Source organism: Balaenoptera borealis (genome assembly GCF_965194805.1).
Source record: "Balaenoptera borealis genome assembly, chromosome: 6".
Lineage (NCBI taxonomy): Eukaryota > Metazoa > Chordata > Mammalia > Artiodactyla > Balaenopteridae > Balaenoptera > Balaenoptera borealis.
Genome location: NC_138863.1, coordinates 45,130,708 through 45,146,582, shown reverse-complemented (window position 1 = coordinate 45,146,582; position 15,875 = coordinate 45,130,708). Strand labels below are relative to the sequence as shown.

Here is a 15,875-nt window from a genome sequence, read left to right as displayed (position 1 = left end):
AGTAATTATTCATTACTTATTAGTGTGAAACATAACTTTTGTTATAATATTAATAAGTAAAACTAATAGTGTAAATTAATTGCTTATACCAATGTGAAATGGGTTAAACGCAATAAAGTTCCTTAAGTTAGAGTTTATTTATACAATCTGTAACAACTAATTTTTAAATAATCATTTATACACTGTGCAACTTTTTTTTTGAACTTTTGAATTTTATTTATTTTTCTATACAGCAGGTTCTTATTAGTTATCTATTTTATACATATTAGTGTATACATGTCAATCCCAATCTCCCAATTCACACCACCACCACCACCACCACCCCCCGCCACTTTCCCCCGATGGTTTCCGTACCTTTGTTCTCTACACCTGTGTCTCTATTTCGCCCTGCAAACCAGTTCATCTGTACCATTCCTCTAGGTTCCACATATATGTGTTAATATACGATATTTGTTTTTCTCTTTCTGAGTTACTTCACTGTGTATGACAGTCTCTAGGTCCATCCACGTCTCTACAAATGATCCAATTTTGTTCCTTTTTATGGCTGAGTAATGTTCCATTGTATATTTGTACCACATCTTCTTTATCCTTTCGTCTGTCAGTGGGCATTTAGGTTACTTCCATGACCTGCCTTTTGTAAATAGTGCTGCAGTGAACATTGGGGTGCATGTGTCTTTTTGAATTATGGTTTTCTCTGGGTATACGCCCAGTAGTGGGATTGCTGGGTCATATGGTAGTTCTGTGTTTAGTTTTAGAAGGCACCTCCATGCTGTTCTCCATAGTGGCTGTATCAATTTACATTCCCACCAACAGTATAAGAGGGTTCCCTTCCCTTTTCTCCACACCCTCTCCAGCATTTGTCTGTAGATTTTCTTATGATGCCCATTCTGACTGGTGTGAGGTGATACCTCATTGTAGTTTTGATTTGCATTTCTCTAATAATTAGTGATGTTGAGCAGCTTTTCATGTGCTTCTTGGCCTCTGTATGTCTTCTTTGGAGAAATGTTTATTTAGGTCTTCTGCCCATTTTTGGATTTGGTTGTTTGTTTTTTTAATATTGAGCTGCATGAGCTGTTTATATATTTTGGAGATTAATCCTTTGTCCGTTGATTCGTTGCAAATATTTTCTCCCATTCTGAGGGTTGTCTTTTTGTCTTGTTTGTAGTTTCCTTTGCTTTGCAAAAGCTTTGAAGTTTCATTAGGTCCCATTTGTTTATTTTTGTTTTTATTTCCCTTACTCTAGGATGTGGATCAAAAAAGATCTTGCTGTGATTTATGTCATAGCGTGTTCTTCCTATGTTTTCCTCTAAGAGTTTTATAGTGTCCAGTCTTACATTTAGGTCTCTAATCCGTTTTGAGTTTATTTTTGTGTATGGTGTTAGGGAGTGTTCTAATTTCATTCTTTTACATGTAGCTGTCCAGTTTTCCCAGCACCACTTATTGAAGAGACTATCTTTTCTCCATTGTATATCCTTGCCTCCTGTGTCATAGATTAGTTGACCATGGGTGCATGGGTTTATCTCTGGGCTCTCTATCCTGTTCCATTGATCTATATTTCTGTTTTTGTGCCAGTACCATATTATCTTGATGACTGTAGCTTTGTAGTGTAGTCTGAAGTCAGGGAGTCTGATTCCTCCAGCTGCATTTTTTCCCTCAAGACAGCTTTGGCTGTTTGGGGTCTTTTGTGTCTCCATACAAATGTTCAGATATTTTGTTCTAGTTCTGTAAAAACTGCCACTGGTAATTTGATAGGGATTGCACTGAATCTGTAGATTGCTTTGCATACTATAGTCATTTTCACAATACTGATTCTTCCAATCCAAGAACATGGTATATCTCTCCATCTGTTTGTGTCATCTTTGATTTCTTTCATCAGTGTCTTATAGTTTTCTGAGTACAGGTCTTTTACCTCCTTAGGTAGGTTTATTCCTAGGTATTTTATGCGTTTTGTTGCAATGGTGAATGGGATTGTTTCCTTAATTTCTCTTTCTGATCTTTCGTTGTTGGTGTATAGGAATACAAGAGATTTCTGTGCATTAATTTTGTATCCTGCAGCTTTACCAGATTCATTGATTAGCTCTAGTAGTTTTCTGGTGGCATCTTTAGGATTCTCTATGTACAGTATCATGTCATCTACAGACAGTGACAGTTTTACTTCTTCTTTTCCTGTTTCGATTCCTTTTATTTCTTCTTCTTCTCTGATTGCCATGGCTAGGACTTCCAAAACTATGTTGAATAATAGTGGTGAGAGTAGACATCCTTGTCTTGTCCTTGATCTTAAAAGAAATGCTTTCAGTTTTTCACCCTGGAGAATGATGTTTGCTGTGGGTTTGTCGTATATGGCCTTTATTATGTTGAGGTAGGTTCCCTCTATGCCCACTTTCTGGAGAGTTTTTATCATAAATGGGTGTTGAATTTTGTCAAAAGCTTTTTCTGCATCTATTGAGATGATCATATAGTTTTTCTTCTTCAGTTTGTTAATATGGTGTATCACATTGGTTGACTTGCATATACTGAAGAATCCTTGCATCCCTGGGATAAATCCCACTTGATCGTGGTGTATGATCCTTTTAATGTGTTGTTGGATTCTGTTTGCTAGTATTTTGTTGAGGATTTTCGCATCTATATTCATCAGTGATATTGGTCTGTAATTTTCTTTTTTTGTAGTATCTTTGGCTTTGGTATCAGGGTGATGGTGTCCTCCTAGAATGAGTTTGGGAGTGTTCCTTCCTCTGCAATTTTTTGGAAGAGTTTGAGAAGGATGGGTGTTAGCTCCTCTCTAAATGTTTGATAGAATTCACCTGTGAAGCCATCTGGTCCTGGACTTTTGTTTGTTGGAAGATTTTTAATCACAGTTTCAATTTCTCTTTTTTTTTATATTTTATTTATTTATTTATTTATTTATTTATGGCTGTGTTGGGTCTTCGTTTCTGTGTGAGGGCTTTCTCCAGTTGCGGCAAGTGGGGGCCATTCTTCATCGCAGTGCGCGGGCCTCTCACTATCGCGGCCTCTCTTGTTGCGGAGCACAGGCTCCAGAAGCGCAGGCTCAGTAATTGTGGCTCACGGGCCCAGTCGCTCCGCGGCATGTGGGATCCTCCCAGACGAGGGCTCGAACCCGTGTCCCCTGCATTGGCAGGCAGAGTCTCAACCACTGCGCCACCAGGGAAGCCCACAGTTTCAATTTCATTACTTGTGATTGGTCTGTTCATATTTTCTGTTTCTTCCTGATTCAATCTTGAAAGGTTATACCTTTCTAAGAATTTGTCCATTTCTTCCAGGTTGTCCATTTTATTGGCATAGACTTGCTTGTAGTAGTCTCTTATGATGCTTTGTATTCCTGCGGTGTCCGTTGTAACTTCTCCTTTTTCATTTCTAATTTTATTGATTTGAGTCCTCTCCCTCTTTTACTTTTTCTTTTTTTTTGTCAGCTTTGCTTGTGGTTCAAGAAATTCTGCAGAGGACAGTCACTGTGGCCTGTGACAACAGTGATGCCGTGTGTGTATATGCGAGTATAAGCAGCCCTCAGAACATGTGCTACCATACTTGACTGCATGTTGGAATCTTGCAAGGAGTTTTTAAAAATAAGAAAAAAAAATTTTTTTTAAAAAAGCCTAGGCTGCACTCTAGACCAATCAAATCAGAATCCCTGGGGTGGGACCCATGAATTGATATTTTTAAAAACTCCCTCTTTTTCTTGATGAGTCTGGCTAAAGGTTTATCAATTTTGTTTATCTTCTCGAAGAACCAGCTTTTAGTTTTATTGATCTCTGCTATTGTTTTGTTTCTGTTTCATTTATTTCTGCTCTGATCTTTATGATTTATTAGCTTCTACTAACTTTGGGTTTTGTTTGTTCTTCTTTCTCCAGTTCCTTTAGGTGTAAGGTTAGATTGTTTATTTGAGATTCTTCTTGTTTCTTGAGGTAGGCTTGTATTGCTATAAACTTCCCTCTTAGAACTGCTTTTACTGCATCCCATAGGTTTTGGACCATTGCGTTTTCATTGCCATTTATCTCTAGGTATTTTTTAATTTCCTCTTTGATTTCTTCAGTGTTCTCTTGGTAACGTATTGTTTAGCCTCCATGTGTTTGCATTTTTTACGTTTTTTTGCCTGTAATTGATTTCTAATCTCATAGCATTGTGGTCGGAAAAGATGCTTGATATGATTTCAGTTTTCTTAAATTTACTGGAGGTTGATTTGTGACCCAAGATGTAATCTATCCTGGAGAATGTTCCGTGTACACTTGAGAAGAAAGTGTAATCTGCTGTTTTAGGATGGAATGTCCTATAAATATCAATTAAATCTCTGGTCTATTGTGTCATTTAAAGCTTGTGTTTCCTTATTTATTTTCTGTCTGGATGATCTGTCCATTGGTGTAAGTGAGGTGTTAAAATCCCCCACTATTGTTGTGTTACTGTTGATTTCCTCTTTTATAGCTGTTAGCAGTTGGCTTCTGTATTGAGGTGCTCCTATGTTGGGTGCATATATATTTATAATTGTTATATCTTCTTCTTGGATTGATCCCTTGATCATTATGTAGTGTCCTTCTTTGTCTCTTGTAACATTCTTTATTTAAAAGTCTGTTTTATCTGATAATGAGTATTGCTACTCCACATTTCTTGTGATTCCATTTGCATGGAATATCTTTTTCCAACCCCTCACTTTCAGTCTGTATGTGTCCCTAGGTCTGAAGTGGGTCTCTTGTAGACAGCATATATATGGGTCTTGTTTTTGTATCCATTCAGCAAGCCTGTGTCTTTTGGTTGGAGCATTTAATCCATTCACTTTTTTTTTTTTTTAAACATCTTTATTGAAGTATAATTGCCTTACAATGGTGTGTTAGCTTCTGCTTTATAACAAAGTGAATCAGTTATACATATACAATATGTTCCCATTTCTCTTCCCTCTTGCATCTCCCTCCCTCCCACCCTCCCCATCCCACCCCTCTAGGTGGTCACAAAGCACCGAGCTGATCTCCCTGTGCTATGCGGCTGCTTCCCACTAGCTATCTATTTTACATTTGGTAGCGTATATATGTCCATGACACTCTCTTACCCTGTCACATCTCACCCCACCCCCTCCCCATATCCTCAAGTCCATTCTCTAGTAGGTCTGTGTCTTTATTCCCGCCTTGCCACTAGGTTCTTCATGACCTTTTTCTCTTTCCTTAGATTCCATATATATGTGTTAGCATACTGTATTTGTTTTTCTCTTTCTGACTTACTTCACTCTGTATGACAGACTCTAACTCCATCCACCTCATTACAAATACCTCCATTTCATTTCTTTTTATGGCTGAGTAATATTCCATTAAATATATGTGCCACATCTTCTTTATCCATTCATCTGTCGATGGACATTTAGGTTGCTTCCATGTCCTGGCTATTGTAAATAGAGCTGCAATGAACATTTTGGTACATGACTCTTTTTGACCTATGGTTTTCTCAGGGTATATGCCCAGTAGTGGGATTGCAGGGTCGTATGGTAGTTCTATTTGTAGTTTTTTAAGGAACCTCCATACTGTTCTCCATAGTGGCTGTATCAATTTACATTCCCACCAACAGTGCAAGAGTGTTCCCTTTCCTCCACACCCTCTCCAGCATTTATTGTTTCTAGATTTTTTGATGATGGCCATTCTGACCGGTGTGAGATGATATCTCATTGTAGTTTTGATTTGCATTTCTCTAATGATTAATGATGTTGAGCATTCTTTCATGTGTCTGTAGGCCATCTGTATATCTTCTTTGGAGAAATGTCTATTTAGGTCTTCTGCCCATTTTTGGATTGGGTTGTTCGTATTTTTGTTATTGAGTTGCATGAGCTGCTTGTAAATCTTGGAGAGTAATCCTTTGTCAGTTGCTTCATTTGCAAATAATTTCTCCCATTCTGAGGGTTGTCTTTTGGTCTTGTTTATGGTTTCCTTTGCTGTGCAAAAGCTTTTAAGTTTCATTAGGTCCCATTTGTTTATTTGTGTTCTTATTTCCATTTCTCTGGGAGCTGGGTCAAAAAGAATCTTACTGTGATGTATGTCATAGAGTGTTCTGCTTATGTTTTCCTCTAAGAGTTTGATAGTGTCTGCCCTTACACTTAGGTCTTTAATCCATTTTGAGTTTATTTTTGTGCATGGTGTCAGGGAGTGTTCTAATTTCATACTTTTACATGTACCTGTCCAATTTTCCCAGCACCACTTATTGAAGAGGCTGTCTTTTCTCCACTGTATATGCTTGCCTCCTTTATCAAAGATAAGGTGACCATATGTGTGTGGGTTTATCTCTGGGCTTTCTATCCTGTTCCATTGATCTGTATTTCTGTTTTTGTGCCAGTACCAAACTGTCTTGATTACTGAAGCTTTGTAATATAGTCTGAAGTCAGGGAGCCTGATTCCCCCAGCTCCATTTTTCGTTCTCAAGATTGCTTTGGCTATTCGGGGTCTTTTGTGTTTCCATACAAATTGTGAAATTTTTTGTTCTAGTTCTGTGAAAAATGCCAGTGGTAGTTTGATAGGGATTGCATTGAATCTGTAGATTGCTTTGGGTAGTAGAGTCATTTTCACAATGTTGATTCTTCCAATCCAGGAACATGGTATATCTCTCCATCTATTTGTATCATCTTTAATTTCTTTCATCAGTGTCTTATAATTTTCTGCATACAGGTCTTTTGTCTCCTTAGGTAGGTTTATTCCTAGATATTTTATTCTTTTTGTTGCAATGGTAAACGGGAGTGTTTTCTTAATTTCATTTTCAGATTTTTCGTCATTAGTGTATAGAAATGCAAGAGATTTCTGTGCATTAATTTTGTATCCTGCTACTTTACCAAATTCATTGATTAGCTCTAGGAGTTTTCTGGTAGCATCTTTAGGATTTTCTATGTATAGTAGTATCATGTCATCTGCAAATAGTGACAGCTTTACTTCTTTTCCGATTTGGATTCCTTTTATTTCTTTGTCTTCTCTGATTTCTGTGGCTAACACTTCCAAAACTATGTTGAATAATAGTGGTGAGAGTGGGCAACCCTTTCTTGTTCCTGATCTTAGTGGAAATGGTTTCAGTTTTTCACCATTGAGGACAATGTTGGCTGTGGGTTTGTCATAGATGGCCTTTATTATGTTGAGGAAAGTTCCCTCTATGCCTACTTTCTGCAGGGCTTTTATCATAAATGGGTGTTGAATTTTGTCAAAAGCTTTCTCTGCATCTATTGAGATGATCATATGGTTTTTCTCCTTCAATTTGTTAATATGGTGTATCACATTGATTGATTTGCGTATGTTGAAGAATCCTTGCATTCCTGGGATAAACCCCACTTGATCATGGTGTATGATCCTTTTAATGTGCTGTTGGATTCTGTTTGCTAGTATGTTGTTGAGGATTTTTGCATCTATGTTCATCAGTGATATTGGCCTGTAGTTTTCTTTCTTTGTGACATCTTTGTCTGGTTTTGGTATCAGGGTGATGGTGGCCTCGTAGAATGAGTTTGGGAGTGTTCCTCCCTCTGCAATATTTTGGAAGAGTTTGAGAAGGATGGGTGTTAGCTCTTCTCTAAATGTTTGATAGAATTCGCCTGTGAAGCCATCTGGTCCTGGGCTTTTGTTTGTTGGAAGGTTTTTAATCACAGTTTCAATTTCAGTGCTTGTGATTGGTCTGTTCATATTTTCTATTTCTTCCTGGTTCAGTCTCGGCAGTTTGTGCATTTCTAAGAATCTGTCCATTTCTTCCAGGTTGTCCATTTTATTGGCATAGAGTTGCTTGTAGTAATCTCTCATGATCTTTTGTATTTCTGCAGTGTCAGTGGTTACTTCTCCTTTTTCATTTCTAATTCTATTGATTTGAGTCTTCTTGCTTTTTCTCTTGATGAGTCTGGCTAATGGTTTATCAATTTTGTTTATCTTCTCAAAGAACCAGCTTTTAGTTTCATTGATTTTTGCTATTGTTTCCTTCATTTCTTTTTCATTTATTTCTGACCTAATCTTTATGATTTCTTTCCTTCTTCTGGCTTTGGGGTTTTTTTGTTCTTCTTTCTCTAATTGCTTTAGCTGCAAGGTTAGGTTGTTTATTCGAGATGTCTCCTGTTTCTTGAGGTAGGCTTGTATTGCTATAAACTTCCCTCTTAGCACTGCTTTTGCTGCGTCCCATAGGTTTTGGGTCGTCGTATCTCCATTGTCATTTGTTTCTAGATATTTTTTGATTTCCCCTTTGATTTCTTCAGTGATCACTTCGTTATTAAGTAGTGTATTGTGTAGCCTCCATGTGTTTGTATTTTTTACAGATCTTTTCCTGTAATTGATATCTAGGCTCATAGCGTTGTGGTCGGAAAAGATACTTGATACAATTTCAATTTTCTGAAATTTACCAAGGCTTGATTTGTGACCCACAATATGATCTATCCTGGAGAATGCTCCATGAGCACTTGAGAAAAATGTGTATTCTGTTGTTTTTGGGTGGAATGTCCTATAAATATCAATTAAGTCCATCTTGTTTAATGTATCATTTAAAGCTTCTGCTTCCTTATTTATTTTCATTTTGGATGATCTGTCCATTGGTGAAAGTGGGGTGTTAAAGTCCCCTACTATAATTGTGTTGCTGTCAATTTCCCCTCTTATGGCTGTTAGTATTTGCCTTATGTATTGAGGTGCTCCTATGTTGGGTGCATAAATATTTACAATTGTTATACCTTCCTCTTGGATCGATCCCTTGATCATTATAGAGTGTCCTTCTTTGTCTCTTGTAATAGTCTTTATTTTAAAGTCTATTTTGTCTGATATGAGAATTGCTATTCCAGCTTTCTTTTGATTTCCATTTGCATGGAATATATTTTTCCATCCCCTCACTTTCAGTCTGTATGTGTCTCTAGGTCTGAAGTGGGTCTCTTGTAGACAGCATATAGATGGGTCTTGTTTTTGTATCCATTCAGCCAGCCTGTGTCTTTTGGTGGGAGCATTTAATCCATTTACATTCAAGGTAATTATCGATATGTATGTTCCTATTCCCATTTTCTTAAATGTTTTGGGTTTGTTATTGTAGGTGTTTTCCTTCTCTTGTGTTTCTTGCCTAGAGAAGTTCCTTTAGCATTTGTTGTAAAGCTGGTTTGGTGGTGCTGAACTCTCTCAGCTTTTGCTTGTCTGTAAAGGTTTTAATTTCTCCATCCCATCTGAATGAGATCCTTGCTGGGTAGAGTAATCTTGGTTGTAGGTTTTTCTCCTTCATCACTTTAAGTATATCCTGCCACTCCCTTCTGGCTTGCAGAGTTTCTGCTGAAAGATCAGATGTTAACCTTATGGGGATTCCCTTGTGTGTTATTTGTTGTCTTTCCCTTGCTGCTTTTAATATGTTTTCCTTATATTTAATTTTTGACAGTTTGATTAATATGTGTCTTGGTGTGTTTCTCCTTGGGTTTATCCTGTATGGGACTCTCTGTGCTTCCAGGACTTGATTAACTATTTCGTTTCCCATATTAGGGAAGTTTTCAACTATAATCTCTTCAAATATTTTCTCAGTCCCTTTCATTTTCTCTTCTTCTTCTGGGACCCCTATAATTCGAATGTTGGTGCGTTTAATGTTGTCCCAGAGGTCTCTGAGACTGTCCTCAGTTCTTCTCATTCTTTTTTCTTTATCCTGCTCTGCAGTAGTTATTTCCACCATTTTATCTTCCAGGTCACTTATCCTTTCTTCTGCCTCAGTTATTCTGCTATTGATCCCATCTAGAGTATTTTTAATTTCATTTATTGTGTTTTTCATCGTTGCTTGGTTCCTCTTTAGTTCTTCTACGTCCTTGTTAAATGTTTCTTGCATTTTGTCTATTCTATTTCCAAGATTTTGGATCATCCTTACTATCATTATTCTGAATTCTTTTTCAGGTAGACTACCTATTTCCTCTTCATTTGTTAAGTCTGGTGTGTTTTGACCCTGCTCCTTCATCTGCTGTGTGTTTTTCTGTCGTCTCATTTTGCTTATCTTACTCTGTTTGGGTTCTCCTTTTCACAGGCTGCAGGTTCGTAGTTCCCGTTGTTTTTGGTATCTGTCCCCAGTGGCTAAGGTTGGGTCAGTGGGTTGTGTAGGCTTCCTGGTGGAGGGAACTAGTGCCTGAGTTCTGGTGGATGAGGCTGGATCTTGTCTTTCTGGTGGGCACGTCCACGTCTGGTGGTGTATTTTGGGGTGTCTGTGGCCTTATTATGGTTTTATGCAGCCTCTCTGCTAATGGATGGGGCTGTGTTCCTGTCTTGCTAGTTGTTAGGCATAGGGTGTTCAGCACTGTAGCTTGCTGGTCATTGAGTGATGCTGGGTCTTGATGTTGAGATGGAGATCTCTGAGAGATTTTTGCCGTTTGGTATTACGTGGAGCTGGGAGGTCTCTTGTGGACCAGTGTCCTGAAGTTGGCTCTCCCACCTCAGAGGTACGGCCCTGATGCCTGGCTGGAGCACCAAGAGCCTTTCGTCCACACGGCTCAGAGTAAAAGGGAGAAAAAATAGAAAGAAAGAAAGAAAGAGGCTATAATATAGTGAAGTAAAATAAAGCTATTATAAAGCAAAGCTATACAGACAAAATCTTACCCAGAAGCATATACATATACACTCACAAAAAAAGGAAAAGGGGAAAAATTAATATATCCTGCTCCCAAAGTCCACCTCCTGAATTTGGGATGATTCGTTGTCTATTCAGGTATTCAACAGATGCAGGCACATCAAGTTGTTTGTGGAGCTTTAATCCGCTGCTTCTGAGGCTGCTGGGAGAGATTTCCCTTTCTCTTCTCTGTTCGCACAGCTCCCGGGGTTCAGCTTTGGATTTGGACCCTCCTCTGCGTGTAGGTCGCCTGAGGGTGTCTGTTCCCCGCCCAGACAGGACGGGGTTAAAGGAGCAGCTGCTTCGGGGGCTCTGGCTCACCCAGGCCGCGGGGAGGGAGGGGTACGGAGGAGGCGGGGCAAGCCTGCGGCGGCAGAGGCCGGCGTGACGTTGCACCAGCCCGAGGCGCGCCCTGCATTCTCCCGGGGAAGTTGTCCCCGGATCACGGGAGCCTGGCAGTGGCGGGCGGCACAGGCTCCCGGTAGCGGCGGTGTGGAGAGTGACCTGTGCTCGCACACAGTATTTTTGGAGGCGGCAGCAGCAGCCCCAGCGTCTCATGCCCGTCTCTGGGGTCCGCGCTGATAGCCGCGGCTCGCGCCAGTCTCTGGAGTTCGTTTAGGCGGCGCTCTGAGTCCCCTCTCCTTCCGCGCCGCGAAACAAAGAGGCAAGAAAAAGTCTCTTGCCTCTTCGGCAGCTGCAGACTTTTTCCCGGTCTCCCTCCCAGCCAGCTGTGGCGTGCTAACCCCTTCAGGCTGTGTTCACGCCGCCAGCCCCAGTCCTCTCCCTGCAATCCAACGGAAGCCTGAGCCTCAGCTCCCAGCCCCGCCCACCCCGGCAGGGGAGCAGACAAGCCTCTCGGGCTGCTGAGTGCTGCTCGGCGCCAATCCTCTGTGCGGGAATCTCTCCGCTTTTTCCTCTGCGCCCCTGTTGCTGTGGGGTCCGCGCTGATAGCCGCGGCTCGCACCAGTCTCTGAAGTTCGTTTAGGCGGCGCTCTGAATCCCCTCTCCTCGCGCACCAGGAAACAAAGAGGGAAAAAGTCTCTTGCCTCTTCGGCAGCTGCAGACTTTTTCCCGGACTCCCTCCCGGCTAGCTGTGGTGCACTAACCCCTTCAGGCTGTGTTCACGCCACCAACCCCAGTCCTCTCCCTGCGATCCGACGGAAGCCTGAGCCTCAGCTCCCAGCCCCGCCTGCCCCGGCGGGGGAGCAGACAAGCCTCTCGGGTTGGTGAGTGCTGGTCGGCACTGATCCTCCGTGCGGGAATCTGTCCGCTTTGCCCTCCGCACCCCTGTGGCTGCGCTCTCCTCCGTGGCTCCGAAGCTTCCCCCCTCTGCCACCCGCAGTCTCTGCCCGCAAAGGGGCTTCCTAGTACGTGGAAATCTTTCCTCCTTCACAGCTCCCTCCCACTGGTGCAGGTGCCGTCCCTATTCTTTTGTCTCTGTTATTTCTTTTTTCTTTTGCCCTACCCAAGTACGGGGGTAGTTTCTTGCCTTTTGGGAGGTCTGACGTTTTCTGCCAGCGTTCAGTGGGTGTTCTGTAGGAGCAGTTCCACGTGTAGATGTATTTCTACTGTATCTGTGGGAAGGAAGGTGATCTCCACGTCTTACTCTTCCGCCATCTTCTCTCCTCCCTCAATCCATTCACTTTTAAGGTAATTATCGATATGTATGTTCCTATGATCATTTTCTTAATTGTTATGGGTTTGTTTCTGTAGGTCCTTTTCTTCTCCTGTGTTTCCCATTTAGAGAAGTTCCTTTAGCATTTATTGTAGAGCTGGTTTGGTGGTGCTGAATTCTCTTAGCTTTTGCTTGGCTGTAAAGCTTTTGATTTCTCTGTTGAATCTGAATGCGATGCTTGCCAGGTAGAGTAGTCTTGGTTGTAGGTTCTTCCCTTTCATCACTTTAAATATATCATGCCACTCCCTTCTGGCTTATAGAGTTTCTGCTGAGAAATCAGCTGTTAACCTTATGGGAGTTCCCTTGTATGTTGTCATTTGTCCCTTGTTGCTTTCAATAATTTTTCTTTGTCTTTAATTTTTGTCAATTTGATTACTATGGGTCACAGTATGTTTCTCCTTGGGTGTATCCTGCCTGGGACACTCTGCGCTTCCTGGACTTGGGTGGCTATTTCCTTTCCCATGTTAGGAAAGTTTTCAACTCTGATCTCTTCAAATATTTTCTCGGGTCCTTTCTCTTCTCCTTCTGGGACCCCTATAATGCAAATGTTGTTGCGTTTAATGTTGTCCCAGAGGTCTCTTAGGCTGTCTTCATTTCTTTTCATTCTTTCTTCTTTATTCTGTTCCCCGGTAGTGAATTCCACCATTCTGTCTTCCAGGTCACTTATCCGTTCTTCTGCCTTAGTTATTCTGCTGTTGATTCCTTCTAGTGTATTTTTCATTTCAATTATTGTATTGTTCATCTCTGTTTGTTTGTTCTTTAATTCTTCTAGGTGTTTGCTCTTTAGTTTTTCTAGGTCTTTGCTAAACATTTCTTGCATCTTTTTGATCTTTGCCTCCATTCTTTTTCTGAGGTCCTGGATCATATTCACTATCAATCATTATTCTGAATTCTTTTTCTGGAAGGTTGCCTATCTCCACTTCATTTAGTTGTTTTTCTGGGGTTTTATCTTGTTCCTTCATCTGGTACATAGCCCTCTGCCTGTTCATCTTGTCTATCTTTCTGTGAATGTAGTTTTTGTTCCACAGGCTGCAGGATTGTAGTTCTTCTTGCTTTTGCTGTCTGCCCTCTGGTGGATGAGGCCATCTAAGAGGCTTGTGCAAGCTTCCTGCTGGGAGGGAATGGTGGTGGGTGGAGCTGGGTGTTGCTCTGGTGGGCAGAGCTCAGTAAAACTTTAATCCACTTGACTGTTGATGGGTGGGGCTGGGTTCCCTCCCTGTTGGTTGTTTGGCCTGAGGCAACTCAACAGTGGAGCCTACCTGGGCTCTTTGGTGGGGCTAATGACCAACAGACTCTGGGAGGGCTCACACCAAGGAGTACTTCCCAGAACTTCTGCTGCCAGTTTCCTTGTCCCCACAGTGAGCCACAGCCACCCTCCGCCTCTGTAGGAGACCCTCCAACACTAGCAGATAGGCCTGGTTCAGTCTCCTATGGGGTCACTGCTCCTTCCCCTGGGTCCTGATGCACACACTACTTTGTGTGTGCCCTCCAAGAGTGGAGTCTCTGTTTCCCCCAGTTCTGTCGAAGTTCTGCAATCAAGTCCCACTAGCCTTCGAAGTCTGATTCTTTAGGAATTCCTCCTCCTGTTGCTGGACCCCCAGGTTGGGAAGCCTGCCATGGGGCTCAGAACCTTCACTCCAGTGGGTGGACTTCTGTGGCATAATTGTTCTCCAGTCTATGAGTCACCCACCCAGCTGTTACGGGATTTGATTTTATTGTGATTGCGCCCTTCCTACTGTCTCATTGCAGCTTCTCCTTTGTCTTTGGACGTGGGATATCTTTTTTGGTGAGTTCCAGTATCTTCCTGTCGATGATTGTTCAGCAGTTAGTTGTGATTCTGGTGCTCTCACAAGAGGGAGTGAGCACACGTCCTTCTACTCCACCATCTTGAACCAATCCCTATACTGTGCAACTTTAATTCCCAAACTAAATGGCCTAAAACTTACAATTTCTGATTATTGTAGCCTGACATGGGTTTGGGGGAGGGGTTATTTGTATAAAAGTAGGGAGTTCTTTTTTTTAATATATTTTTTAATTATTAATTTTATTTATTTATTTATCAGCTGCGTTGGGTCTTCGTTGTTGTGCACATGCTTTCTCTAGTTGCGGCGAGTGGGGGCCACTCTTCGTTGCAGTATGCGGGCTTCTCATTGAGGTGGCTTTTCTTGTTTCAGAGCACAGGCTCTAGGTGCACGGGCTTCAGTAGTTGTGGCACGCAGGCTCAGTAGTTGTGGTGCATGGGCTTAGTTGCTCTGTGGCATGTGGGATCTTCCCAGACCAGGGCTCGAACCCATGTCCCCCCTGCATTGGCAGGCAGATTCTTAACCGCTGCACCACCAGGGAAGCCCCAAAAGTAGGGAGTTCTTTGGTTTGGTATTTCTGTGGGGAGAGCCTTCTGTTGATGAAAGCCTTGGCATTTCATCTTTTTAAATGAAACCCTGTTTTTCTGTTTTACTGTAGCTTCTTCACACTCCAGCCCATGTACTGCCATCTGCTTCTTTCCTGTGCTCCATGTTTATAAATTCATTGCTGCTGTCTAAGGAGACTAAGAGGTAAGGCAGTTCATAAGATATGTTTAGATACTCTGTTTTGAGAAACAGGATGGTTTGTGTTATCCTTGATTAGAATATTCTTTCCCTGTGTTTCTCTTTATTTCAGCTTTAACCTATAGTTAAAGGATATAGGATTACTAAGTCAAATAAATAAAATTTATTGAAACTAAATATCAGAGATCTTTCGTGATAATGTTTTAAAGGTTTCAAAATTTCATATTTTACAAATTTACCTGTTCTTTTATAATCATAATTTTTAAAGTGTATTCAATAACAAGAATTTTCATTTATTTTGTTCATGATTATGTTTTTTCATAGATACCTTAAATTGGAAAGTTATTGTTTAAAAATATTTTTTAATAGTAATTGTTGTATTTTATTCTGTTATTGTTAAAAGTGCTGAAGAAATTCCTGATGATGTCAGTATGGAAGAAGAAAAAGAAAGTGTTGATTCAGATGAAGAAAATAATTTCACTGAACAGGTCCAGGATACAAATAACACAGATTTGGGAAAAGACATTATACATCAGTTGTCAAAATCTGAAGAAAAGGAACTGAGAAAATTTAGGAAAGTAGACTACAGCTGGATAACTGCTCTTTAAGCCTGGGAGACTAGGGGAGGGTTTTACACTTTTTGTGTTTTTTTGTTTTGTGGTTGTTTTTTTGTTTGTTTGTTTTTATTGTATGTTAATATTCCAAAATTCTATTTTAATGTTATTTCTGTTCATAAACTGTTAAATATTAACAGGCCCTACTTTTTAAATGACTGGTAATATGAAGCTATATTTGCATCATGTTTTAGTTGCTATATGCATCATCTCATTTCACTTTTCAGCCCTATAGAGTAGCTAGATATTTTCTTCACAGGTGATATAGCAGAGCTGGGACTTGAATTCATACAGCATAAGTCCCCTTTTCTGCAATTCGGAGATAGATAGATAGATATAAAAGGTCAAAAGGTTTTGTTGATGATATTAAGTTGGAATTCGTTTGGTGGCCAAATATGACCTGAACTGATATGAGGTTCTCTGTAGTCTTGTTTGATCCCTCTTAGAGTATTTCTTATAGAGAAATTTAGAAAAATGATTTGATTATGG

The 15,875-nt window shown here is 40.7% G+C and overlaps 1 protein-coding gene across 1 annotated transcript in view; it reads left to right on the top strand.

Annotated features, from left to right (window-relative positions):
* Positions 1 to 15,572, top strand: part of WDR75 (WD repeat domain 75) — a 48,999-nt gene extending 33,427 nt beyond the window's left edge. The window contains exons 20-21 of the mRNA XM_082397344.1: positions 14,687 to 14,778; positions 15,176 to 15,572. Coding sequence (XP_082253470.1) covers positions 14,687 to 14,778; positions 15,176 to 15,380 — 297 coding nt within the window. The 3' untranslated portion in view covers positions 15,381 to 15,572. The remainder of the gene's footprint in view (positions 1 to 14,686; positions 14,779 to 15,175) is intronic.
* Positions 15,573 to 15,875: the final 303 nt, after the last annotated feature.